We start from the raw sequence: 25,137 nt of genomic DNA, 5'->3' as shown, positions 1-25,137 counted from the left end.
AAAAAATTGTGCAAAGATAAAAAAGCCGTGCTTAAAAATGTTCAAACTTGATTCCAACTACCGTAAGATGAAATGATGGGAATAGAAATAGACCAAGAAAAATGATTATGGGAGAACTATTCCCTTCATTCCGATAGACATCGACATTCAACCAGTATAATATTCATACGCCAGGTTGGTCTCCTGTAGTAGAATGTTAATACATGGGCCCGGAAAGGCGCAAGATGTGGGTTCAAGTCTCACCGGGAGACAAGGCGAATTTTTTTCGCATGTTTTTCAACATCGATTTTCTCTTATCTAGTCCCTGAAATTTCATCTAAGTTGGATTCATTTCTCTACATAATAAAGAGATTTTATGAAAAAGTTAGTGTATTTCTTGAAATCATTGATAAATATTTGTTTTTATATTTTTACATTTAATGTCATATTAACACCTTCATTTCCTCCATAGAAAGTTTTTCGATCAAATCAATAGTTTTTAAAATACACACGTTTGTAACTGCCTGGATACTAAATGATCATAGCCTTAACAAAATGTGTAGTTTTAATATGTTTACATCACTAATTTTCACCCTTCTTTGATGTACATTGTACATGTTGTGTACCCTATAAAGGGTACAAGTACTTTCCATGAAAAAGAAATAAACCCAGGCTTATCCGATAACGGATCAAAACTACACTATAAGGGGTTGCGCCAGGTGAGTGGTATATCTGCCAATTCTACACGCTGAGAAAACAAAGCAAACATTTGGGTTTTCATTGATTTTCACTCACAAATTCTTAGCAATATTTCTCAGCTCATTTTGGGATAAAAAAAAAGCTTTGAAAAAGAAATTGATTATGAAGGAGTAAGATTTTTCTCATGAAATTATAAAAATCGATCATTTTGTTAGTTAATCCAGCTGAACATAGAAGTATTGGAATAAATGCATTTAAAAATTAAGAGTTGAACTATCCGACGTATTTTTTTACCTCGGAAATATCATATCTTAAAAATTTAGAATAGTTCAGCCCTTTCTTTAAATGCGTTTATCTAAGAATTTTCCTATATTGGATTCTTCTGTCCCTGAGTAGTGTCGTCGTAGAAGTATGTGCTTTACAGCTTTCGGTCAAAATTACATAAGTAGCTTCCGGACATTTCATTCGGCACATTTAAATTCCTAAGAACTTCCACATTTGGACACATGATGGGATTTTTTGTTTCAAGTAGAAGTGCTGCCCCAGAATATTCATTGCAAAGTGAATTGGCCCAGAATAAATATGTTGAAAACATGGTTTTAAAACATATTGAATCATTTCAATTAACTTTTATAAGAACTTTTAAAGAATTAAAAGTTCAAAATTTGATACCGAACTAACCCCACTTTGAATATGAGTAACTTTACGTTCCAACAAAAATGCATCAGCAAGAAGTTTAACCGAATTGAATTGAATTTGAATGTTTTACTAAGTAAAGTGCAACCGCGTACATTCACAATGACCGTTAGGCGTTAACTCGATTTGTAAACATTTGAAAATTTCGCCATTACGCAATGTTACGCTAGAATAGTTCTTTATCGCTTCGAACAAACTGATGAATAGAGCCTTGTTAAAAATTGTTTGCTAACAAGACCGAGTTCAGTTGAATAATGTGTGGAGTTCCTCGTTCGTCCACTTTGTCAATCCCGTTTGCCATTGTTGAAGTAGTCGGAAACGGCATGAATGACTGGCTGCCACGTGTGATTGTAGGAATAAAACAAAAACATCCAGATACCTACCTAACTAGTAGTAGGTACTCGCATCTATAGCTCTTTATTATGTTTAACCTAGTTTTCCAGAATCATTAGTCGAGCACTCGAAAAGCTCTTTACGGAGAGGTACGTTTCCATCACATGTCACTATCAAATCGGTGGAAATTCAACACACAAACTTCTTACCGCCACTGCCGCCATTAACAACGAAGCAGAGAGCAAGCAGAGACCATCAGAGCAATTTAAGGCCTTTCTGGTGGTGTGCTCCCTCCGATGCTAACGATCTCTCACCTCCTTCCCTCGTTTTGCTTGCTCTACCACAGCTCAGGATCCGTGAAAAATGGATCCCTGAGTGGGTGGGTGGTTGGTCGGGTGGACGCCTTAATGTATGTAATTTGTTCGACATAAAATAAACTTTTTTATCATTGTCCTGCATCTCTGCTGCTGCCGACTAGTCGTTTGCTCGTCGCTTGGGTTCTCTGCTATATCGTTGTTGCTAACTCGTTCTTCTTGTTCTCTGTTTTTTTTCTCATTGCAGACTGCTGCCGAGATTGGACTTGTGCTTCTGCTCCGGTGTTCCGGTTTGTCATCTCGGGACCCACACCGAATGGCATGGAGTATAGTTTTGGAAAGCGTCCCGGAGTTGAAAAAGCGTTCGGGTGATAAAAACCGGAACCTACGGAACGGCAAAACGACAGCAACAATTACTCACTAGAGTCGGAGAGTTGTGAAAATTTCCGGCCAAAGTGTTCCGCGCGCGCTGCTGTCGTAGAGGACATAAATTAACGGGCCCGGCCGGCAGCATCCCGGGGAGGATATCAAGCAAATAAATAATCATCATTATTATCATAAAATATAAAGCACAAACACCACCCACGCTTTGTCTCCTGTCTGGAAAACGGAAACACATCCGCATACGCAGCCAAACATATAGTTGTCAGTGAAAAATCGTGAGTGGGGGGAAATTTTGTGCCAAACAAGTGAATGCCAAAGGCACTCGGGAATGGCTCATTAAGTCATCAAAAACTAGTGAATAATTTACAGCAAAAGCACCGCTGAAATGAAGCGATAAAAATTAAAGAGCATTTAATGGAAACACGAGCAAAAGGCAAACACCATCGACATCTGAGGAGAACGATTCTGCTTTTCTTCTCGATCCTTTGAACTTCATCTTACGCTACACCAAAAGCCCTTTCCGACGTTCCACACAACCCTTAAAGCAAACTATTGCACTATACCATACGAGTTGAGCTACAAGGTTCATTCTCCACCCCCCGAAAAACTCTGGAAATCGGGGACACTTTTCGTCCCAATTTTCCATCCCCATTCCATCCACCAACCCCGTCTCAAACTACACCAGATTAAAGTGTTTATTCAGGAACGTCGTCTATAAACTCTATCGTCTATCTCCATCATCGTTCTCTCGCTTTTGCCAAAACTCTGTCAACCGATCCTTGCAAATTCCACACGACTTCTCGTCATTTTGAAGCGTCTTTGGGTGCAGCAACAACCAACAATACTAGAGAGCAAGCAGTGTTACAACACCCAGAAAAATATAAGAGGAAAATCACTTTCACCTTTACGAAAGTTATCACATTTCATCCCCCTCGAAACGCCTTCTCCCCTGTTTCACCGCGGAAGGTTCCCAGGATACGATTAGTGAAATTGTGTGCATCGGTTAAAATCACCGGGTGTATCTTCCCACAAGTGGGTTAAATAGTGAAGTTTAGCAGCAAAAAGGCGGCTGAAATTACAAAGCCTGCAGCCAATCTAATCCGGAAAGGAATATAAAAAAGTGTTTAGCCCACCGCATCCGCTGCCTTGGGTCGATGACGTCATGATACCGACGGTTGATCAACGGATTTCGATTCTATTTTGTTGGTACCTCGTTCTGCAATGTAAGTACAATCGTATTAATCTTAGAATTTCTATGTCAGTATGAATGTTTGTTTAAACTTAATTATACCTAATGTTGATGACAGTACGTTCAGATTGTATTTCACGATCTTGAAATTGATTTAAAATGACCAGTTTAAACACAATTGTATAGCAAATTATTTTTTTTTCTCTTTGGTGTTCTCTATAGTCTTCTTTTACAGTGAATCAATACAAAAAATAAATAACAATTGATCGTAAACCAGTATTCTATTTTTTGATTGCAGACTGTTTATTAGCTCCAGCACATACTGATTTGCGATGATTTTGGCCACTTTTTCCAGTTTTTAGCGAAGTTTTCGATAGAATCCACAGGCTTCACATGTTTTCTCGAATGCAATTTTGTGAGGGCATAAAATGTTTCAACCGATTTACGATTTGAACTTTGTTGGGTTGGTACCAAGCCATCGAGTCTTTTGAGTAGTGAACTGATTAAAAATCCTGCCAAAACATTCCCGGTTAATCATGCTTGGGGATAATGGACAGCAGGTACTCTCGGACGTAAACAACTGTTTTCATTGTGTCAGTAGTCACGAACGGCTTGGATAGCATGCCACACTCACATATGACCAAACCATTGCCTTGTTAACGAATTTTTCCGTAATAATATAATTGATGTTACCGTCTCGCCAATTATTTGGCCATTCAGAACAGTGTAATACTGGTCACTCGGAAGCGTTTTGCTTATGCTTATTGCTTATGATACGTACACAGCCAGATCTTGTCAGCATCCCGGTGAGTAGTAAAAGTACATTTACTACTCATCTTTTCTAGGCCGGGCCCACTGTGCAGTATTGGACGCAGAGACAACTGGTACACAGGGAGGAAGAAACGTGGACAACAGTACCATACGTTTCTGTGATTATTAAATATTTTATCGTTGGGAGCACAAAAGCTAAATTTGTTCGCTCTTTGAAGTCGTCCTTCTGTGGATGGAAGTGAGGTTTTTATGCACAGAAATTCAAAACTTTGTGAAAACAAGCGCACAAGTTTAGGTTAGTTCATGAAATTTTGTCGAAAAATTGATATGCAAAATTTCCACATTATATTTGCAGTCAACGGCTAAATAAAAAGTTAAGAATTTCGGTGCACCATCATCTCTGGTCTTTGACCTTGGTTATAGCGCCTTTACTCGCTCTTGAACAGAAACGTTACAGGAACAGAAAAAAATAATTAGTACAGCCACGAAATCTTTTGAAATGAATCATGAAAGATTTCATGATACAAGAAGCAAGTTTCTTTTCCAAAATACAAACAACAGATTGTCATTAAACCCAGTAGTCCAAAATTGGCACATGTCGTCACAGTAACGGACTTATAAACAATTGAATATGAAACCCAAAATAAAATAAACAAAACTCAAAGAGAATGCCTTTTTTACTTTGCCTTGAACAAAACATACACAAAACGCATGTTTTCACATTTTTTTTTGCATTACCTTTAGAAAAATGAGAAAAAGAAGAAAGACAATTACAAGCTAAAGATGGGAAGTTCCTCACCAGTTCCTGTTCTGCTACATCTGCAAAGATCCTGGAAGCCACGTTTATGCATATCATCATGAAAACTGCATGGATCCATGATTTTTCATACGAAAAAATAAATTTTCCCCATTTTTTTTAAAAACCCTTCAAAAGATTTTTTTTCATTCAAAATATTAAACTATTTCTTCTGACAACGCACATCACGCCAAAAACTGTTTGACGAATAATGTTCCGGAATATTTTTTTCGATTCTTTCCAAATTTCCAACAACGTGTTCGATACATTCTCTTCCACACTCACTGGTCACTCGGAAGCGTTTTGTAATCAGACTTGCAAAAGTTCCGTCGTCGATGATAACGCACACCGATTTCCCAGACAGCAGTTGATCATTTACGAGCTCTTGGTTTGACGGAAGCAGCTTGCTTTTGACTCGGCTCCGGCTTCTTCTGTTTGTTATATGTCTTTAGTTAGACCCACAATGGACAGTGCTGAGAGGAGATCCACGGTTTTGGTCACATGCTGAACTGAGTCAGTTTTCTTACTGGCGTAAGCACGCATGTTTTTCGGTCCAAAGTTTTGTCCACCGGACCTAGTTTCCGTCCCGATTTTTTTTGGTCACGAAGCAGCTTTCCTATCTATACTGCCGAATCAAATTTCAGAGTTTTAAGTTAAACTGTAAACAACAACACCCAACAGAAATCAGCTGTTTAAACGTCATCCGGATTGAGCAGGGTTGTATCAAAATCGTGCTTTGATATAATGAGACCTTATATTTCTTACAAATTGGTGTTCACATAAAGGTACATGTTTTTATATTTATTTTTGAACTCTCAAATATAATTTTTGTAAAATACAAAACAAGTAGTATTTTAAGCATTTCTTCTGGTTTAAAAGGTACCTAGAAGCGTCTGCAAGGCTTAAAGTGCCACATTTGGAAATTGTTTTCGACAATGTTCAATGTTTTGAATATCTGATCATAGGAAATCCAGCTGGAATGTTGTTATCACCTGTTTTACATCCAGTTTATGATGCTTTGTCGAGATTTTGAAGAGACTTTGAAAAACTGCATACGCAGTGAAGATGAGTGTTCATTAGACTGCCCCAAATTTGTATGGGAAATTCAAAACCTGTGAAATGTTATGCGCTGCAGGCTGAAATTGATCCTACACAGCAAAAAATTTCTAAAAGTACACGGAATCTAAAAAACGAGTGATCTATTTTTTTCTTGGGTGTAATTGCAAAAAGATGTAATTTTAAACTCCTTTTGATGTAATATTAGACTTTTTTCAAAAATAGGATAGAAATAAACTGTTTTGATGTAATTTTACATTGCGTCATGCAAAAATCAACCGGTTAATGTAGGCTTACCAGATACTTTCAGAAAAAAGCGGGACATTTCACAAATAAAAAGCGGGACATCGCCGAAAAAAGTGGGACATTTTGGAAACTATTCAAAATCAAATTTTTACAACCATTTTCATACATATGTACATATGTGTTTTTTCAGCTAAAATAGTGCATAGAAAGTAATGAATATGGATAAAGAAAATTTGTTCAAAAAATTTAATTCTGAAGAAAACTTCCATATTTGTAAACTGCGAACACTTCAGTCGAAAATGTTGAAGTTCAAAGCAATTTGAATCCCAAATTTGAAGAAAGTATTTATGTTTTAAAACAGTCGTTTATGATCATCTACCTAGATTATTTAATTTAACTCGTCCATTCATTCATTGTTTGATTTAAAACTTTTTTTTTCTCTCGGTAGTCCTGTTTTATTTTATCCGCAATTAATTTTTTCTAAGGCTTTATATTCAAGGGATTTTACTAGGATTCCGGAGAAAAATATTGAGCCATCATCATTTGAAACAACTTAAAGAATGTCATTTTCAAAAGAAACATATTTACATCGCTAGTACGTGATAAAAGAACGCTTAACTGAACCCAATTTTTATGGTGATGAAAAGATAAGCTTGCCTGATTGCCGGGCTTGTCCGAACTTACCCGGACATTTGACTCAAAATTAAGGAAAAGTTAGCTCCTGCTTGTTGCCCAGATTTCGTAGAAAAAAAGCTTGGCACAGACTTTTTCACATTATTTAAAAAATTGAACAAAAAAATTAAATTGAGCCATTTATTATTTATTTATTTTTGGCGTCCACAAACGATTTTTTGAGCAAGTTAAATAATTATGAACAGTTTTTCGGAAGCCTAAGACACGATTAAAAATGAGCTGTTATGTTTTGATTTTTATTGATTGATGTTTATTGGCTTTTTGATTTTTAATGAATAATTCCGTGGTATTGACCAAATTTTTCTCGGAAATTGCCCGGATTTTGGGTTGAAAATTTTAAAATCAGATGCCCGGTTTTAAGATCAAATTTCCCAGATTCACCCGGTCCGGATATGTTTGAAACATATCCTGGCAATCTTAAATTATAAACTAAACGAGTTATTTAACTTTGGAAAAATGCTAATAATTTTGAGAAAAAGAAACACAAAAAAAACATTATACCTATTTGAATGATTTTCTGTGTTAAACCATTGAATATGAATTGAAGCAAAATTAAGGTTTTCCCGTGTAAGACAGTGAAACTTCATAAAAGTGTTACCTATTTAATTTTTACAGCCTTATCGGTGAATGTCATGTTCTTTAAGTAAGAAAGTTTCTAGTTTTTAAAATCATAAATGGATAAAAAAAATAGAAAACAATGACAGGAGTAGAAAATGATCGAAGTGCGATTTTATAAGAAGCGTTTTCATTAAGCTCGGACCAACTATTTTGAAGTGAAGAATCGAAGAAGGTTGAGTCTACCACAAAAATTTTCTCAGGAAAAAGCGGGACATTTTGAGAGAAAAGCGGGACGGCGGGACATCCTCTAAAAAAGCGAGACATGTCCCGCTTTTGCGAGACGGATGGCAACCCTAGGTTAATGAAATTTATGTCACAAACAGTGTAAAGTTAGATCTGTTTGATTTAAAATTGAATGCAAATATTTAACTTCTGCCTTTTTATATTTCATTAGTTTGCTCACAAAGTAAACAAGCCGAAAAATTATTCGGAAACGAGTCGATCAAAGGCGTAGCTACCTACAGCAGCACTGCTAGAGTCTTTTAAAGTCGTAAGTATACGTGAAATGAAGAATGCGGTTGAAACTGACTAGTTTTTTCTCCATTACAGGAAGGTCAAATTTTTTCGCAGAGGCTAATATCCGGACAGTTATTATCCGGAGAAACTTTTGTCAGATCAATTCAAGTGTCCAAGTGCTGACCAAAAGATCATGATGTTCCGGAACCATGCAACAACAATTCCAGCTTGACGCCTTCCGTGATGGTGTTTTAATTTTCAGTTTTGTAAATAAATGTGAATTAAAAATAATACATGTGGGCGTATTCATTCAAAGCCATAAGCAAAAACCTGAATATTTAGCAAGAATATCATTATTTACGATAATAAATTTAAAAATTTACATCCCTGCGTATTTTTACACGACGGCTTTTGTGATCCGAGCCTCAAAAATTACATCCTGGAAAAAAATAAACCGTGATAGAATTTTACATCGAAATCGATGTTCCGTTTTCGTGCATCGTTTTCGATCTAAATTTACACGAATTTTTCTTGCTGTGTAGTCCTAGTACAAGATCTCATGCCAAATTTGGGCACAATCGGATCATGGGAAGGGGTCGCTCAACGAGCCTCAAGTTTGTATGGGATTATGAGACATTTTGTTTGGGAGAAACATGAAAAACCAGTTTTTCATCAATAACTTTGGTTCCCGTAGGCCGATTTCTTTCAAAAACAAATTTTTTTTAGAGCCCAATTTAGGCTTCAAAAAGGGGGTAATCTTTTTAAGGATGGTATTCATCACTGTTAATGAGTAGAGGCGGTCGAACTTATTGAAACCTCATTAACAGTGCTGAATACCACCGTTAAAAAAGTTAGCTTATTTTAGAAGCCTAATAACTTTTTTATCTTAACACTTATCTAAATGCAGTCTTCGGATGAAATATTTGTCATGGGCTTTAAGAAAACCTGTTTTTGAAAGAAATCGGCTTACGGGAACCAAAGTTATTGATGAAAAACTGGTTTTTCATGTTTCTCCCGAACAAAATGCCTCAAAATCCCATACAAACTTCAGGCTCGTTGAGCGAACCCTTCCCATGATCCGATTGTGCCCAAATTTGGCATGAGATCTTGTGCTAGGACTAGGATCAATTTCAGCCTGCAGCGCGTAACTTTTTCAAAAGTTGAGTCATTTGGGGCACTCTAGTGTTCATATTTACCCCATAGTTTTCGTCCTATGGGGTAGTTATGAACACATGTTCTTATGCATTTCCTGACATTTCTTTGGCTTTTTGATGGTCAAATGTTTTATCCATCATCTTGGAGGGCCATTCACTTATTACCTAAGCATTTTCAGACCCCTTTCCCCCTCTTACACTTGTAGAAAAATTCTTATAAAACTACCCCCACCCCTTCTGTAAGATTTTAACAAATTAAAAACCGTGAAGAAATCTTAACCGGGCAACATCAACACTCGGCATTCTATATCACGGAATCCACTGGACCAAGTTGGTTCCGCAATGTGTTAAGGTTTTGAATTTTTGAGTACAGGTCGGACTCGATTATCCGGAGTATCGATTTTTTTTTCACTCCGGATAATCGAATTCTCCGGATAATCGAATCAAAGAAAAAAAATTTTTTTTTCAGTCTGAGGACGTTAAATTGTTATTTTTTTGTGCATTATTTTTGTTAAATGCAGTGGCGTAGCCAGAAATCATTTTTATAGGAAAAAGGGGTAAAGTCGTGACAAGAAAAAAACAAATGTGTGATATTAAACAATTACTGGTTTCACTTTACCTTGACCTGACACATCTCGGAAGTGATTAAAAATCAGAAGGGTTGAGTACAAAACCACGACTGCAAAATTTACGTTTAACTACAACTGTTTATTACATTTTTTCAGATCTGATTGGTCAAATTTTGCGTTTCAACAAGGCTTGACATTTGACATTATAACGTAAGTAAGCAGAACATCAAAAGGGGAACATACTGAAATGACACCCTAGCTTAAGTCCCTCTTTTTCTCTCTACGTTCACGTTTGTACATTTGATCGTACTTTGTAAATAAACTAAAATACATTTCAAGATCCACTCATTTTCAACCGAAGACCATCGATAAAACTAGATATCATATAATCAATCCGTTACTTCCCACGATTTTTTTTTAAATATTTGAACAACAAAAAAGCTTGTGTAAGGAAAGAGCTTGAACAAAAGTTGTTCCCCATGGCCTCAAAAGTTGTAATTCGTTGAAAAAAGTTTTTGATTGTTTCAATAGTTGCTAGATTGTTTTTCATTAGTTACTATATTGTAATTTCAAGAAGGCCTATAGACAAGCACAATGAGTACACGAGGAAGTTTATACAATTATTCACTGCATCATAGTAGATTTACAAACTTGATAAAGACGCAAATGTTGTTGATCTCTTGTGCTACTCTTATTCTTACCCCTCCGGTTCCTAGCTACGTTCTTGCATGACCACATATTTATATTATGTATCATAGAGTTAATGAGTTTGATCTTGAACAATACACTGTGGATAACCGAGTTTTAATATAAAGTACAACTACTATACTAGCCTCTGACCCCCCTAACTCCGTCCAAAGCTGATAAAAATATTATTTTGTGAATTAAAGTACCTACTAAATAATATAAAAAAATCAAATTAAAAATTAAAAACAAAATTGTAAAAAAAATACTCCGGATAATCGAGTCTAAAATTCCGGATAATCGAACCCCGGATAATCGAGTCTCCGGATAATCGAGTCCGACCTGTAATTTATTTATTTTTTCTAAAACTGAGATTTGGATTTAGAAAAAAGCTTTGCCAGTTCTTTTCAGTTTTTGAAAAAAACTTTTGAACAAAATTTTATCAAAACTAAAAATAAAATTGCAAAAGTTAAAAAAGTTAATAAAACAATGAAATTTTGAAAAAACTGCTCAATCCGTTATCACATTTGAACAAGTCTCAATTTTATTTAAAAAATGAGTGATACTTGCTTTTTGTTGATAGAAAAAAGGCAGTCAAATGTTTTCTTAGATTAAGTAAGTGGTGCGTAAGGATTGTTTTACCGGTAATACCGAAACCGAAAACCTGTATTCCAGCCTGGGATTCCCAGGAACAGTTCTCTAATACCGAATACAGGTTTTACGTCCTCCCAAAACCGGTTTTTTGGTATTGATAAATAACAATGTTGTAAACTAAACTTGAAAAAATGTTTAATTTTACGAAAAATAAAATTAACCATTTGTTTGCAAAAGGTTTGCTCCTCGAGCTTTAATTCATAACCGCGTGAAATTTAACATTATTATGAACTTTCAATTAAATAAAATATGTGAAAAACTTTGATAAATTTATAAGGTGAATAAGACCACAAGCAAAGATAAAAAATAACAATTTTCCAGCCTGTTTGGACAACGTGCTGCTATTCAGAACATAAGAATTACAGCTTACAGCAAATAAGAATTGTTTATGTGTTACATCCGGATAACAAAAATCCAAAATCTATTTTCTGACAGTCTTATTTTTATACTTGAATACTTTTTTCAATGTTAATTTGTTCGAAAACTTTTTTTTTGTTTGGTACAAAATGAGTATTTTTTAGTTGAAGATTTTCTCTTTCAGTTTGGTGAGGAAAACTTTGAATTTGTTTTGGGGAGAATAGAGTTACTATAACTAATGTGAAATTTCGTAGTGGTGGAAAAAAAATATATAAGTGTAAATATTTTTTAAAACAGTCGATCATATAGAACTGACAAGCCTTGCATAAAATGACTGTTCACTGATTCAAGAAGATTTTAATGAATGTTTTTGTAAAACAACCATCTTAAAAGATTTTCGAATTTTCGGTATATGTATAGGTTTTAATTTCATGATACCTGAAAAGGCTAGCCCACGACATTTAGGTGAAGACTCAATGTTTGCTGCGCAGAACATTTTAAACGGATGAAAAAATTATCGAGTAGCCTAACTCGCCTAAAATTAAACTCGTATGGAGATGTCCTATCAAATTAAAATGTTCTGAAACGACATAAAGAAATGCAAAAAAGAAACATACCAAAACGTAAAAGATACAACAACAAAATTAAACTCCCGAAACAAAAGAAAGAAAACATCAATAAAAAAAAAGAACACTGAATAGCCATTTTTTCTGTTGCTTTACATTTTGTTTTCGCTTACATTTGTTTATTTTACAAGTTTTATACATAAATTGAATTGGGAGTTTATAAAACAAACCAATTTTCTTATTACTGCTAATTATTTTCATTATTTGGTGTTGAATTGAGATTTTCTGACACCATATTAATCATATTGGACAAGTCTCGGGGTAAATATGAACAGCGTTCGGGGTAATTATGAACAGAGTTTGGGGTAATTATGAACATCATTTTTTAAGTGAAAAATCACCAAACACTGCTTACTAGGGGTAAATGTAACCTATAACTACTGTTACTTTTCAAAAAATTTATACCAAGTTCGTAATCCATGTTCATAATTACCCCCTAGACAGTGGGGCAAATATGAACATACGGGGTAATTATGAACAGACGTCTCAAGGACGTGGGTTGCGACAAAAAAAAAGTTGCTCTACAGAATGATGAAGAGCACGGATACATTCAGTTTTGTCAGCTTTTCAGAATTTATGATAAGAAATAAACATATGGTGGCTGTAAGTGTGACAAATGTAGAAATTTTGTTCATAATAACCCCACCTAGCCCTACCGGTCTCTGGTGCTGGTTAAAACTCACTGACCACGCGGAATTCTCACACATCCTCCGCGAAATGTTGTCGGCTGTCGTGTAGGGCAGGGACCGAAAACAGCACGAGCACAGTAAGTGCGACACAATTTGATGGCACGGCCCATCCGCAACCAGATGGCTGCAACGTTACACGATTTGTCTATGTATCGTGTGACCAACATCTTTTAAATAAGTGGTCGTGAATCTCGTTTTTAAGCTTTTTTTCCTCAGATTTAAGCTTTTTTTGCCTTGAGAGCATAGGAAACGAAAGCTTAAATCTGAGGAAAAAAGGTTAAATCTGTCAAAACGAGGGGAAAAAAGGGGAAATCTGAGAGATGTGCTCCATACGGTTTGAATAGCGTTGCCGCCGCCTGTCCGCAACGAAGCTGTGGTGTGTCAGTGTTGATCTACTTTTGTTGCGTGTCGTCCACAACACAGCACAGTACTGTGTGCGACACAAAATCCGACACAGTTGACGACACAGTGTTTTCGTGTGCCGGTCCCGTAACGATTTGATTATCATTGCTGCTCCTACCAGCTACCTTTTTTTTTTTCAATTCGTTGCCTACCTGCCAGCAGCCCAACTGAAAAGAATTTTTTTCGTTTGCCTTCAAAGTTCTTCCTCAACACAATAATGTGAGTGAAGAGCTTCGCCATTGGAAATACGGAGAGATGCTGTCCAGTCAAACGCAATAAGTGAAAAATAGCCTTGCTCGTAACAACACTGTGTTGCGTGCTTAGCACAACTGTGTTACTCTCCACACGACACAACTGGAAACTGTGTCTTGTTGATTTTATGCAACACAACACAACTGAAGTGTTGAGCCAAACCGAAGTGTCGCACACAGGAATGTATGTGTCTTCACTCCAGGTTCTGTGTTGCACGATATGTTTTGTGTTGTGTTTGTGTTTTTTGTCAGTCTCTGGTGTAGGGTCCACAACATACAAATGCGTACCTCGTACCTCGGAACCTCTGACAGTTGAATACTACGTTTTTTGGTGTCTCAACTGTGTCACCGCAGGTTGGACAGAATGGCGAGGCCACATGTCCAAACCGATGCATGGTGGTACTGCATGAAGCATCCGTGACCAGACAAAAACAGCATCATGCAGAAATCCCTCTCTCCATGTTTCCGATCCATCCAAAATTTGACGTTAGGGATCAGGTGATGGATCCTCCAGCCACGTTACGAGCTGTCCTATTGGTGCTGCCAGTTGGACATCGAGGCCTCTCTGGTATGTTTCCGAACATTGGGCAAGTGTCTATACACTTCACTACATCGACTGCTACCGAGGACACTGTTCGGTATACGCTGATAACCCGCAGGATCATCAGCCGCCGAAACAACACATACACCCCATTCTCCGTAAACTCCACCTGGGGCCACTGACTTTAGTTCCCACTTCGAACTCCCAGTTCGTGCGTCCTCTCAGATATCGACAGAACATGCAAAAAGTTGCCAATTGAGTCACCGAACTTTAAATTTCGGTTTGTCCTACTGAGATATAGGTAGCGAATACGAATGCGTGGGTGCAAGCCAAGTCATTTTCAAACGTTTTACACTCGTACTGTGACCGCAGTTAACCTGCGATTTTTTTTTATATGTGCGCTTATGGAGCAGTCATGATGGCAAAAACGCGTTCTAAAGGGAGACATATGAACACGATTCGGTTTGTGCTCGTGTAGGGGGTCCCAAGCGTCTTTAAATAGATATCGTGGCACTCACCCGAGAAACGCATATGGTGTGTTCCTCTCTGCCGATTTAGATGATTTAAAAATTCTTGCGAGATCACTGGTGATAAGAGTTACCACTCTGCCGATTAATGTTTACTGTCGTTAAACTTAGAACGCTTCGCAGCATAAATATTTGCGAACCTACTTTTTCAGCAGCTACATCAACTTTCCACGGCTCAAAAGCCGGCCTTTTCTCAAACAACGCAAGGTGCATCCGCTCTTCTTCGTGTTAACTTGTGATCCACAATTTGCGAAACTACTTATTTCGCAAATCGGACTCGTTTTGCGAATCTAATCTAGGAGGACACGAAACACAAATCGCCCTGACAAATTTGGTATTTCGAATTTGCAACACGTGCAAATATACGTGTAAACATATCGTATATAATGCAGCAAAACCAGTATAAACGTATCATTTGGGAGGCCATATAGGTACATTAGCTCACATATTCTTGATTTGGATTGAATTATCGTAATAAAATCATGCAATGTATTTAAATACGACAAAGAATATGCATGGGCCGCACATTGTAGGTTGTCTGGTTGTCTGGGCGAGTTGTCGACCCCAATTTCTCTGGTCGTATGCGCATGCACGACTCGAGATCAATACCACCCCCCCCCCCCCTCCCTAAATTGACACTGGCATTCCTTGTTCCTACGTCTGACACCCTTTTGTGCCTCGTGTTGACTTGAGGTCCACACCTAGCACAACTACTCGTTTAGCGAATCAGATCAAGGAGGTCTCGAAACGCAAATCCAGTTGCAGTCCGAGGATCTGTCGACAACCTCTAGTGGTTTTGATGGTAGTTCTCTTAGCCGTGCATTCACAATCGTCGTTCCTTCAAGTCCGTGCTCTTTACCGCCAGGTCTTTAATTCAGCTCCAAAAACAACTCGGGAACAATTTCGGGTACATAGTAGCTTGTCTTATTTTGACAACAAGTGCATAACCCCTGGATTCTGTTCTTCTGTTGAGGTTCAGGCTTCTAGTTCCCTTAGCTTTATGACTACTTGTCAATATGAGATCTTCTTTATACTTTTTCTCCATTAGAACCCTTGGGGAGATGAACGAAGGATTCCTTTCATTGCATAACCATTAGCCTGGGTTTTCCTATGAAATTTTTTGTTTGAGTTAACGACCTTTCTTTTTACGATTTTGTTATTGCCACTCATGTTTAGGAAAATTCCAACTCAAGTCAAAATGTACGCATCCCGTAGATATGGTCACTTTCAATTATCTCTAGGATATCCCTTTCTAAGGCCTGGCACAGAGTTGATTTTTCAATCCAGTAAATAAAATAAGAGAATTTCAATGACAAGCTCCTGGAAATAGAGAACATCATCCAAAAAATTCAGTAAATAAAATAAGAAAATTTGAATGACAAGTTCCTGCAAATAGAGAACATCATCCGAAAAATTCTTGATTTAGAAAAGAGATGGTTTAAAGTGTGATATGTACGTGCTGCTAAGAAATCAAAGTCATTGAACTTCTTTATTGGACGCTATCTCAAAAACCACTTGGCAGATTATCAGATTCTACATTGCATTGCAAGGTAGTTTCGCTGAAAATTTTATAAGTTTCTATCCATGCAATCTAAAGTTTTTCGCAAAAGAAAGTGCTGCATTTGTTTTAAATACACTTTTTAAATTATTCATTTATTATCAATAAGAATTATTGCAAAGCTTTTCACGCTATGGGATTGTTAGGCATCCTGTGTTTGTACGGTGCAATAAGTTAATAAACTGTTGGGTAATCAAAGGGTATAAGATCAAAGGATTTTGATTAGCTGCAGTAGCTAAACTGTTATGAATGTCATTGCCTTCGACGGCCATCAATAAATTGGCTAAAACCCTCACCAATCCATTTAAAGATTCGTTTAATTAAAATAAACTGTTTGTTCTACCCTGATCCCTCCAAGGAATCGATTTTCCCCCAAAAATTTCGAACGAAAACTTTTTAAAGCTTCTTGTTTTTCCTGCCTTGAAATACCAAAAACACTTCAGCTCCATTTGCACACAATTGAATCCCCGTGAACCGGGAGCAGCAAAATATTGCAACGCAAATAGAGCAAATTACTGCAGAGCCTTCGGAGAGCCAACTAGGTCAAAGACAAATTGCAACCCATCATTGTGCCTTCCAAGCAAAAAAGAAATAAACTCCGGACCGGTTGAACGAGCAGCCGTTAGCTCACAAAGGATTCTAGAAGCAAGGGGCAAAGAAAGGCAAACTTTGCTTTTGGCACGAATTATAAACTTCCGGTTTTTTTTGCCCCTGCTTCCCAATTTTAGTTACCTCTGTACTAGGGTTGCCATCCGTCCCGCAAAAGCGGGACATGTCCGCTTTTTTCTTGAATGTCCCGCTGTCCCGCTTTTTCCTCAAAATGTCCCGCTTTTTTTTCTTAGAAAAATTTTACAAAGTTAACTGACTGACACTGGAAAAAATCAAAATTTTGTCTCAATTTGAATTCTATGATGAACAGAAAATCTCGAAATAAGCAGCATTTTTCATAACTTTTTTAACACAACACAGAATAAATCTGAAGCTCTTAGCATTACAGTAAGATTCTGATTCAGTGAGGTGGTCTTGCAGCACGTAAGCCGATTTATGATAAAAAATATTGTTAAGTTTTCTCCAGATAACTATAAATTATAGAATTATAGAGATAAACTTTTCCGCCGGAATCTTAGTTTAATTTCCAAATATTATACATCACTTTTTTCGACTCAATTGTCCAAAGTATATAAAGGTGGAGGTTTTCTTGATGTTTTCAAACTTTTGAACAAAATACCAAACAAACTGTTTTTTTTTTATAAAAATTACAAAATGGTTTTAACGCGGTATCAAATCTGCCGTTTACATGCACGACTTGAAATGTTTTCTCTCAAATAACGTGTTTAGTTGCGAGAACCGTGAGAAAAACGGTGCATATGTCAAAAATCCTGTAAATAGAAGTTGTGTAAGAAAAACTGAGCAAAATCAATCTGCGTTTAAAAAAACCTTAGTGTACTTTCTATGAACAACTTTGGCTGATGGTAAACGTATAAATTTGGCTACACAATTAAGCTTTTTTTTTTTAATTTTCATAAATGTCCCGTTTTTTTCCGCTGTGTCCCGCTTTTTTTCGTGAAATGTCCCGCTTTTTTCTGAAAGTATCTGGCAAGCCTACTCTGTAAAGGACCTAACACCAAATTCCACACAATCGAGGGGCGTCAACTTTTCCGGGCTTCCCAGAAACTTTGTTTTGAGCTGCAAGGAGGCTCCGGGACAAGAAAAAGGAAGTTGCTCCAAAAAGTCCATCATTTCCGTCGATTATAACAGGAGGGCTGGGACTTTCTGGGGTTGTCGAATGGTTGTTCCGTCCAAGAAAATTGGGATTCGCATTAGACGAAACCGGGATCGGGTTCTGCAGCCGACATCATTGGAAGGACATTGAGCGTGACGGTTTTGCCTTTTGGGATGGTGTGATAAGAAAGCGAGGGTGGAGAGAAAAGCTGACCAAGAATCCGGTCGGCAAAGTTTGTGCCGTAATTAATGTTTTCATAACTCGTTAACCTTTCATTCGAAAAAGCGCACAGCTTTGGGTTGCACGTGCGCGCCCCTGAAGTAATCGCTATGGCAAACAGCTGCTGCGCCCTCGAGGAGTCGAGACGCTTTGCTCGGTTAAGGACAACCCCGCGACCTCCACGATTTGCCAAGGTGGGACACTGGAAAACCCACAATCTGCGGCCTTTAGAATAGGCGTCTTTGGTCGGTCCAGAAAATTTGGACGGTCGATTGAATTTTGTTAGGGAGAGCCGGGCAGAAAACAAACTTTCCCGAACCCTGATTATGTTAACTGCCACGTCCAATACCCACTTTCTTCCCTAGCTTAGAAAAAGGAATAAATCAAAGGCGGAATGAAGTCGAGTACCTCTAGTAGGGTGGTGACAAATATCGGTAGGTGGTCATCCGTAGGACTCTAATTAGAGGGTGAAATTTGCGGGTGCGGTTGTTGGTTGCTGAAAAACAGCTAGTCTGTTGGATTGGTTTGTGCAAATTATGGACCGCACTCAAGATTGAATTATTTGGCTGTCACCGATAGTCGGGTTGGGTTGAGGTTTTACGTAAATTTGACTACGACAGCTGTTAAATGAAAGAACAATTATGGGGGTATCAACACAGTATGGCCAAGGAATGTTGCTTTTTTGTTATATTGTCAGTGTAACTGGTAGAAAGGTAAGCGATCGCTAATCGCTTATCGGAACCGCAAAAAAGTTAGCGATCGCTTTTTAAAGCGACAATTTAATACCTTATCACTAGCCCCAATTAATTTAAGTTTAGTCCGGGAAGGCGTTTCAGTGTTTCTTGAAAAGACTACCTGCTCGTTACAATCCTAAATTAGAAACTACTTTATTTTATTTGTTTGAGTACTTTCATTTTGCACACTAAGCACTTCCCACACGTAAATACCTGAGTACCTCGCTGTGTCTCGCTTATGGTACCTGAATCAGCATTCAGGTGTGCGCCATCTTCAGAACTATGGAGGTGTAGAGGTAGTCAGGCGATAAGCTAGGTAAGATGCTAAGATACTTCTAACTATTTCGTATTTCAAAATTTTGAAGTTCATGTGTAATTGAAGAATTCTGTGATTTAAGAACAGAGACATAGATCAATTCATGAATATTAACACACATTATTTTTGTTGAAATGAGTAGTTCAACTCAGGTTTTGTGTTTGGAAAAGAGTAACTTTATATGTTTTTACATTTTTCGTCAGTTTAGTCATTACATAACTACACAATTCATTAGCGATTGCTATTGTCGCACTCTCCATCATATGCCCTATCCGGGAAAGTACTCATTTCTGAACAAGTAATACGATAAATCTACTCATTCTTACCTGCCAACACTTCAGTGTTGCCCTTAACCACAGTTTGAGTAGGTTTGCTTTACAGTGTGATGATGTAAACATTTGTACCGTGTACATCATCACCATCTGTCAACAGTAATCATCAATGATTAATCGCTCTTGTTTTCAATAGATGATTTGACTAAAACAAACGGAGTACTAAAACAATGTGTTTTGGTTCTTCGACTGTGCAGGAGAATATTCGGCTGTCGAAATACGTTTTTCCCTGGAGGATCCAAAAACCGTAAGTTCAACACCTTCTCTCAATTCGTTAATTGAAAATGATGAACAGCTTCACATGCCTCGCCCTTGGTAACGCCTTCGTGAACACATCAGCTGGCTGATCCTCAGCAGAGATTTGTCTCAAAGAAAGTTGACCGCTTCTCACGATCTTTCTGATGAATGCATGCTTCACGTCCAGATGCTTCATCCGCTAATGGGTTCGCGCCTCTTCCAGGTACTGGATGCAAGGGATGTTGCCCTCTGTTAACGTCAAAGGGGTGCTAACCACACCCAATTCACCCAGGAAGTTTGTCAACCACAAACCTTCCTTGACTGCATGACAAAGGGCTTCTATCTCAGCTTCGGTCCACGAAAGTCTGACCACTGATAAACTGATATAACTCTGAACCACATTTTCATCAACCAAAGGTTCGTGTCTTAACTGCTTAGTAAGTGAATAATACACTTGTTGTGATGGGGCGCTAGCATTCAAAAATTAACCCACGTGTTCTAATGACACGTAGAAAAATATATAGAAATTTCCTTATCTACCAAGCATTTTTAGCCTGCTTGAATTTTTCTGCGTGCAAAAGTATAAGTTGCTATGGTGTTCAATTTTTGTTATGTTTACCTCCCAGTGAAAAAAGGTCCCGATGGTTGAAATGTACTAGATTCATTGAGCTTTGAAATTTGAGGAACAAAATTTGAAACGTGCCTACATATGAAAATCAGTTCTTCATATTGAAAAAAACTATTCCAATTATTAGGATATTAGAATTTGAAAAATAACTTCATAATATAATTGAATTAAAGTTCAACAGTTTTTACGAATTAAATTTAGCAAATGAATAAAAGTTATAGATTTAAAGACTTTCAAAGCGAAAAAAACGCAGTTTTTTAAAAAAGGATCTTCTGGTGAACGATTTAGTCTATGCATTTTATTAGAAAATATACTATTTAGATCATCTTAAATTTCTTCAAATTTTCCCTTTGGATAAAATTTTTAAAAGACCTTAAACACCTTTTGAACAGGAATAGAATTGAACCGATACATTGAAATTAAAATTTAAATTATCTGAGTTACATAACTATTCTTAAAAAATATTTTCGTATTGTTTAATAAAAATTGAATGATTTACGAAAAAAATCGAAATTTAGCTATTGGTATCATTACATGATCGGGTAACGAAGCTTAGGGAATGATAAGATAGTTGGCGCCAGGAGCTCTGGGCGATGAATATTTTTCTCCTAAGCAGGGGAAGTTAAATCAGCTTATCAGTGGTCTGACCATCTGCTGACGTTTCGTTTATCACGAAACTAGATTCCCGAAGATCATGTAAGCGTAGGCTGATATAGACCTTCGATCATCGGAGTCGTTGGTAAAATCTGCATCAGCATATCCGATGAGTCGTTCCGATTTCGTGTTTCTGCGGAATACCAACGCCGTATTGGTCATACCTCGAAGGTATTACAGAATACGCTTCAGACCTTGCCAATGCCTATCCGCCGGGTTGGCCTGGTATTTGCTCAGTGCGCTTACTGAAGCACAGATATCTGGTCTAGAAGATGTCGCCAAATATTTTAGACAACCGATCAATGCTTTGAACGGTTTTTCGGTGATAACCTCACTATCGTTTAGCTTCGTCCAGCGAACGTTTGTGTCAAGCGGAGTGCTTACGGGTTTACAATCGGCCATATCAAATCGTTACAGAGCCATTTCGACGTATCCTGATTGCGAAATCTCGATGACGCTATTCGGGAAGTCTCGCTTAGTGGCCATCCCCAGGAATGTCTTGACTTTTTGGAGATCCTTCATCTGGAATTGGAAGGCTCGTTCTTGATCCAGATAACCTCTGAAACGTCTTTTTCGGCAATCAGGATGTCATCTACGTACAGGATGAGGGTGAGTTCTTGCTTACAAGATCGGTAAACGCAGCAGTCACTCCTCAACGGATAGAAACCAAGCTTTCTTATCTCGTCGTCGAATCGCTGGTTCCAAGCATGACCCGCTTGTTTCAAGCCGTACAGGCTTTTCTTCAACCAAGCTAGCTTCGAATTGCTGACGTCATCATTTGGCAACTACATGAAGATAACCTCTTCCAAATTTCCATTCAGAAATGCAGTTTTGAAGTCCATCTGATGAACGACCATGTCGTATTTGTTCGTCAACGCCAAGACGGCTCGAACGCTCTCCATCTTGGCAACCGGTGCATAGGTTTCCTAGTAGTCCAATCCTGGCTTTTGGAACATCCTTTTCCGACCAATCGAGCCTTGTAGCGACTATCGTCCTTCACGGTGAACACCCACTTGGACAGGATGGGTTTCCTGTGACCCAGAGGCAAGCTAACCGCTTCCCAAGTCTTGTTCTCCTCGATGGCGAGCTTCCAGGAATCCCAGGCGTCCCTGCGCTTCAGCTCAGTGATGTTTTAAGGTAGCTCCTCATCAACAACTTCGTCTCAGGGCCGGTTCAGGGGTGACGGAATCTTGATCATCAACGTCATCGTCCGGAAATTACACGCTGCCCTCGTAGTCACTTTCGCCGTGATCGTCAACAACCACACTGTTATCCACAGTGTGATCAGGATCAGCAGGTACATCGGATAACTTCTCAGATGTGTTTTCTGTTGTTGGTACATCGGCTGACCGCTCAAATGTGTTTTCGAGTGCTCGCACATCGACTAGCTGCTCGAATGTTGGCTGTTGTTCTGGCTCATACACATCGGCTAACTGCTCCAATGTGATGGCGTCTGGTGGGTCTTCGATAGGCTTTTCGATGCCCTTCTCTGTCACGCACTGGCTCCAAAACGCTGGTTTCATCGAAGACCACGTTGCGGTGAATCTGGCTCGAACCATTCCAAACCGGTATCTGATATTCGCATAACCCACGAATACCTGACGTTTCGATTTCGGATCAAGCTTCTGGCGCTTTTCCTTGTACGTCCGCTGTGCCTACGCTGGACAACCGAAAATGCGCAGGTTGCTCAGCTTTTGTCTCCGATCGTGCCACATCTCGAAAAGAGTCTTGTTGATCACAAGACCTCTTCTGCCGCTCATAGCAAGTCCGTCCCATTTGCATTTTTATCATTTTTGAGTTTATCCGTGGAATCACCTTAAAATTATCGGTAGTTTTAGGAGAAAAAAATTTTTTGGGTACTTTGTTCTGATGAACATTGAAAAAAACCTCAAGTAAATTTGTCCCATCGTGAAAATGATCGCAAGTCGGTCCCATCAAAAAAATCATCACAAGTCGGTCCCAAAGTCAACAATTATAGTGATAAACGACCATGTAGTGTGCTTTGAAATATAACATTGCTACTGTAACAGTTGTGCAGCCTGCAGTTATATTGGATATGATACAGATCAAGCCGGCAATTACTCGCGTGTTATAAAAAAAAGTGAAATATTTTTGCTATTTTCCGAACATTCTACATAAAATTTAAATTGTATAAAATAATAACGCAAAAAAGTCTTTACCTACAGTTCTCTTCATACCCTACATTAAGCTTTCTAAGCTTATTTTTGAATGTATCCGGCCGGGAAAATTCGATCAATTTCACCCAAAAATACTGCAATCTCCTGGGCAATGGATTTCTAAATTTTAAACTCAAAAAACCGGGCCATAACCGGTCAATTCTGGTCAAAATCCAGGTATTTTCCTGTAAAAGGCAAGAGAAAAGGTAAAAAATGAACACATGAAAACAGATTTTTTTTACCAAGACACATCAACGGCGGGCATTCAAATCTTATTTTACTATTCCAAAAATGTATGCAAAGCTATTTTATTTTATATTCGAAGTAATTTGTCCCAAAAATGATACATTTCATGAACTAAATGAAGTTTTTGGTTTGTATTTTGCAAAAATTGTGAAAAAAACTCAGAAAAAACGGGTTTTGTTTTCTCGATATCCGGGCAACCGGACCAGACCGGGTATTTCCCATTTATTCTTTAAAGATCCGGTAGCCTGGTTGAAATTGGGCAATCTGGAATGCTTACCGTTGGTTGTTCAAGAAATAGGTTCCGATAGACCGGGACAAGCTCTCTTCTAGCCTTGTTTATTCATCAGCGTTAGCAGTTGGCTATGGAATGGGACTGACTTGCTATCATTTTTGCTAGATACCTACCATGAAAATAATCGCATATGCGTCCCAGAGCATAATTTTCATCACAAACAAACCAAATTTTGGTATTTTTTAACGAGCAATGATGCAAAAGTATTTGTTTGTCACGTGAGTAACAAATGCTGTTGATTGCCGCCATCAAAACCGCGGGAAAATTCAAAAATTCTCAAAACAAGTAACCAAATTCAATTGCTGTTTTCTCAACTCAACAAAAACGCAAATGGGACGGACTTGCTGTGAGCGGCAGTCTTGTTGTTGATCTGTTTGTGAAGTACGCAGCGCACAAAACAGCTTCGCCTCACATCGTTTTCGATAATCCAATACCATGGATCATCACTCTGGCCTCCATCAGTGTACGATTCGCTCGCTCGCTGACGCCGTTCTACTGCCGAGTATACGGGACCGTGAATATAATCTAAGCTCCTTCCTCAGAAAATGTCTTTGAAACTCATTACGAACGTATTCACGGCATCGCATCGCAGCTTGCACAACTTTTGACCGAAGTGTGCAGTTATCATAGCCTCGTACTGCTTGAAGCGCTCGAACACCTCGCTCTTGTGTTTGAGTAGATAGACGGTCATGAAGTGGGCGTAGTCGTCAATGAACGTGGCGAAATAACGGAATCTGTCAAATGTCGGCACCTCCATATACCTACACACAACCGAGTGCACAAGCTCTAACGGTCTACCCGACCTAGACAGCTTGACGTTTTTAAAACTGTGGGCTGCTTATCTACCATAAAGCTTTCGCAGACAGCTTGTTTCTCCACCTTGGCTGGACTCCTTCTATCATATTTTCACGGACCATTCGCTGCAACGCTCCAACGCCAAGATGTCCGAGTCGCATATGCCATTGTTTGACTGCCGGCTGACATCCAAGCAAGGCTTTCCGCCTGATTTAAGGGCTCCAAACAAATCCAAGCAGTATAAGTCGTTCAGGAGTTTTCCAAGGGCAAGAACCTCCCCTGAAAGCTCAAATTTGACTTGCTTTTTGAGAAAAGTAACCCTTTTCCTGTTCTCGATGCACTTTCTGACCGAAAAAAGGTTTTCATAGAGCTCCGGAATATCAAGTGCATTATTTAATATAATTGAAACTATGGACTTTCCAAATACACTGCTCAGATGCATTGTTCCTGTTCGCTAGGCTCTCAAACACTCCCCAGTTTTAGCTGTATTGATGACATATGGCTCTGCCAGAGTCTTGACATCAACCAACATGCTCTGATGT

General features: G+C 38.3%; 1 protein-coding gene across 3 annotated transcripts in view; it reads left to right on the top strand.

The window, feature by feature from the left end:
* Nucleotides 1-25,137, top strand: part of LOC129746341 (uncharacterized) — a 583,019-nt gene that overhangs the window by 170,162 nt on the left and 387,720 nt on the right. For all 3 annotated transcript variants that reach the window (XM_055739955.1, XM_055739954.1, XM_055739953.1), the window contains exon 3: nucleotides 2,269-3,628. In XM_055739955.1, the coding sequence (XP_055595930.1) occupies nucleotides 3,568-3,628 (61 nt within the window). In that variant the 5' untranslated portion in view covers nucleotides 2,269-3,567. The remainder of the gene's footprint in view (nucleotides 1-2,268; nucleotides 3,629-25,137) is intronic.

The sequence above is a fragment of the Uranotaenia lowii genome, chromosome 2, assembly GCF_029784155.1.
Source record: "Uranotaenia lowii strain MFRU-FL chromosome 2, ASM2978415v1, whole genome shotgun sequence".
Classification (NCBI taxonomy): Eukaryota; Metazoa; Arthropoda; class Insecta; order Diptera; family Culicidae; genus Uranotaenia; species Uranotaenia lowii.
Note: the sequence above shows the minus strand (reverse complement) of the source record. Positions and strands in the feature narration are given on the sequence as shown.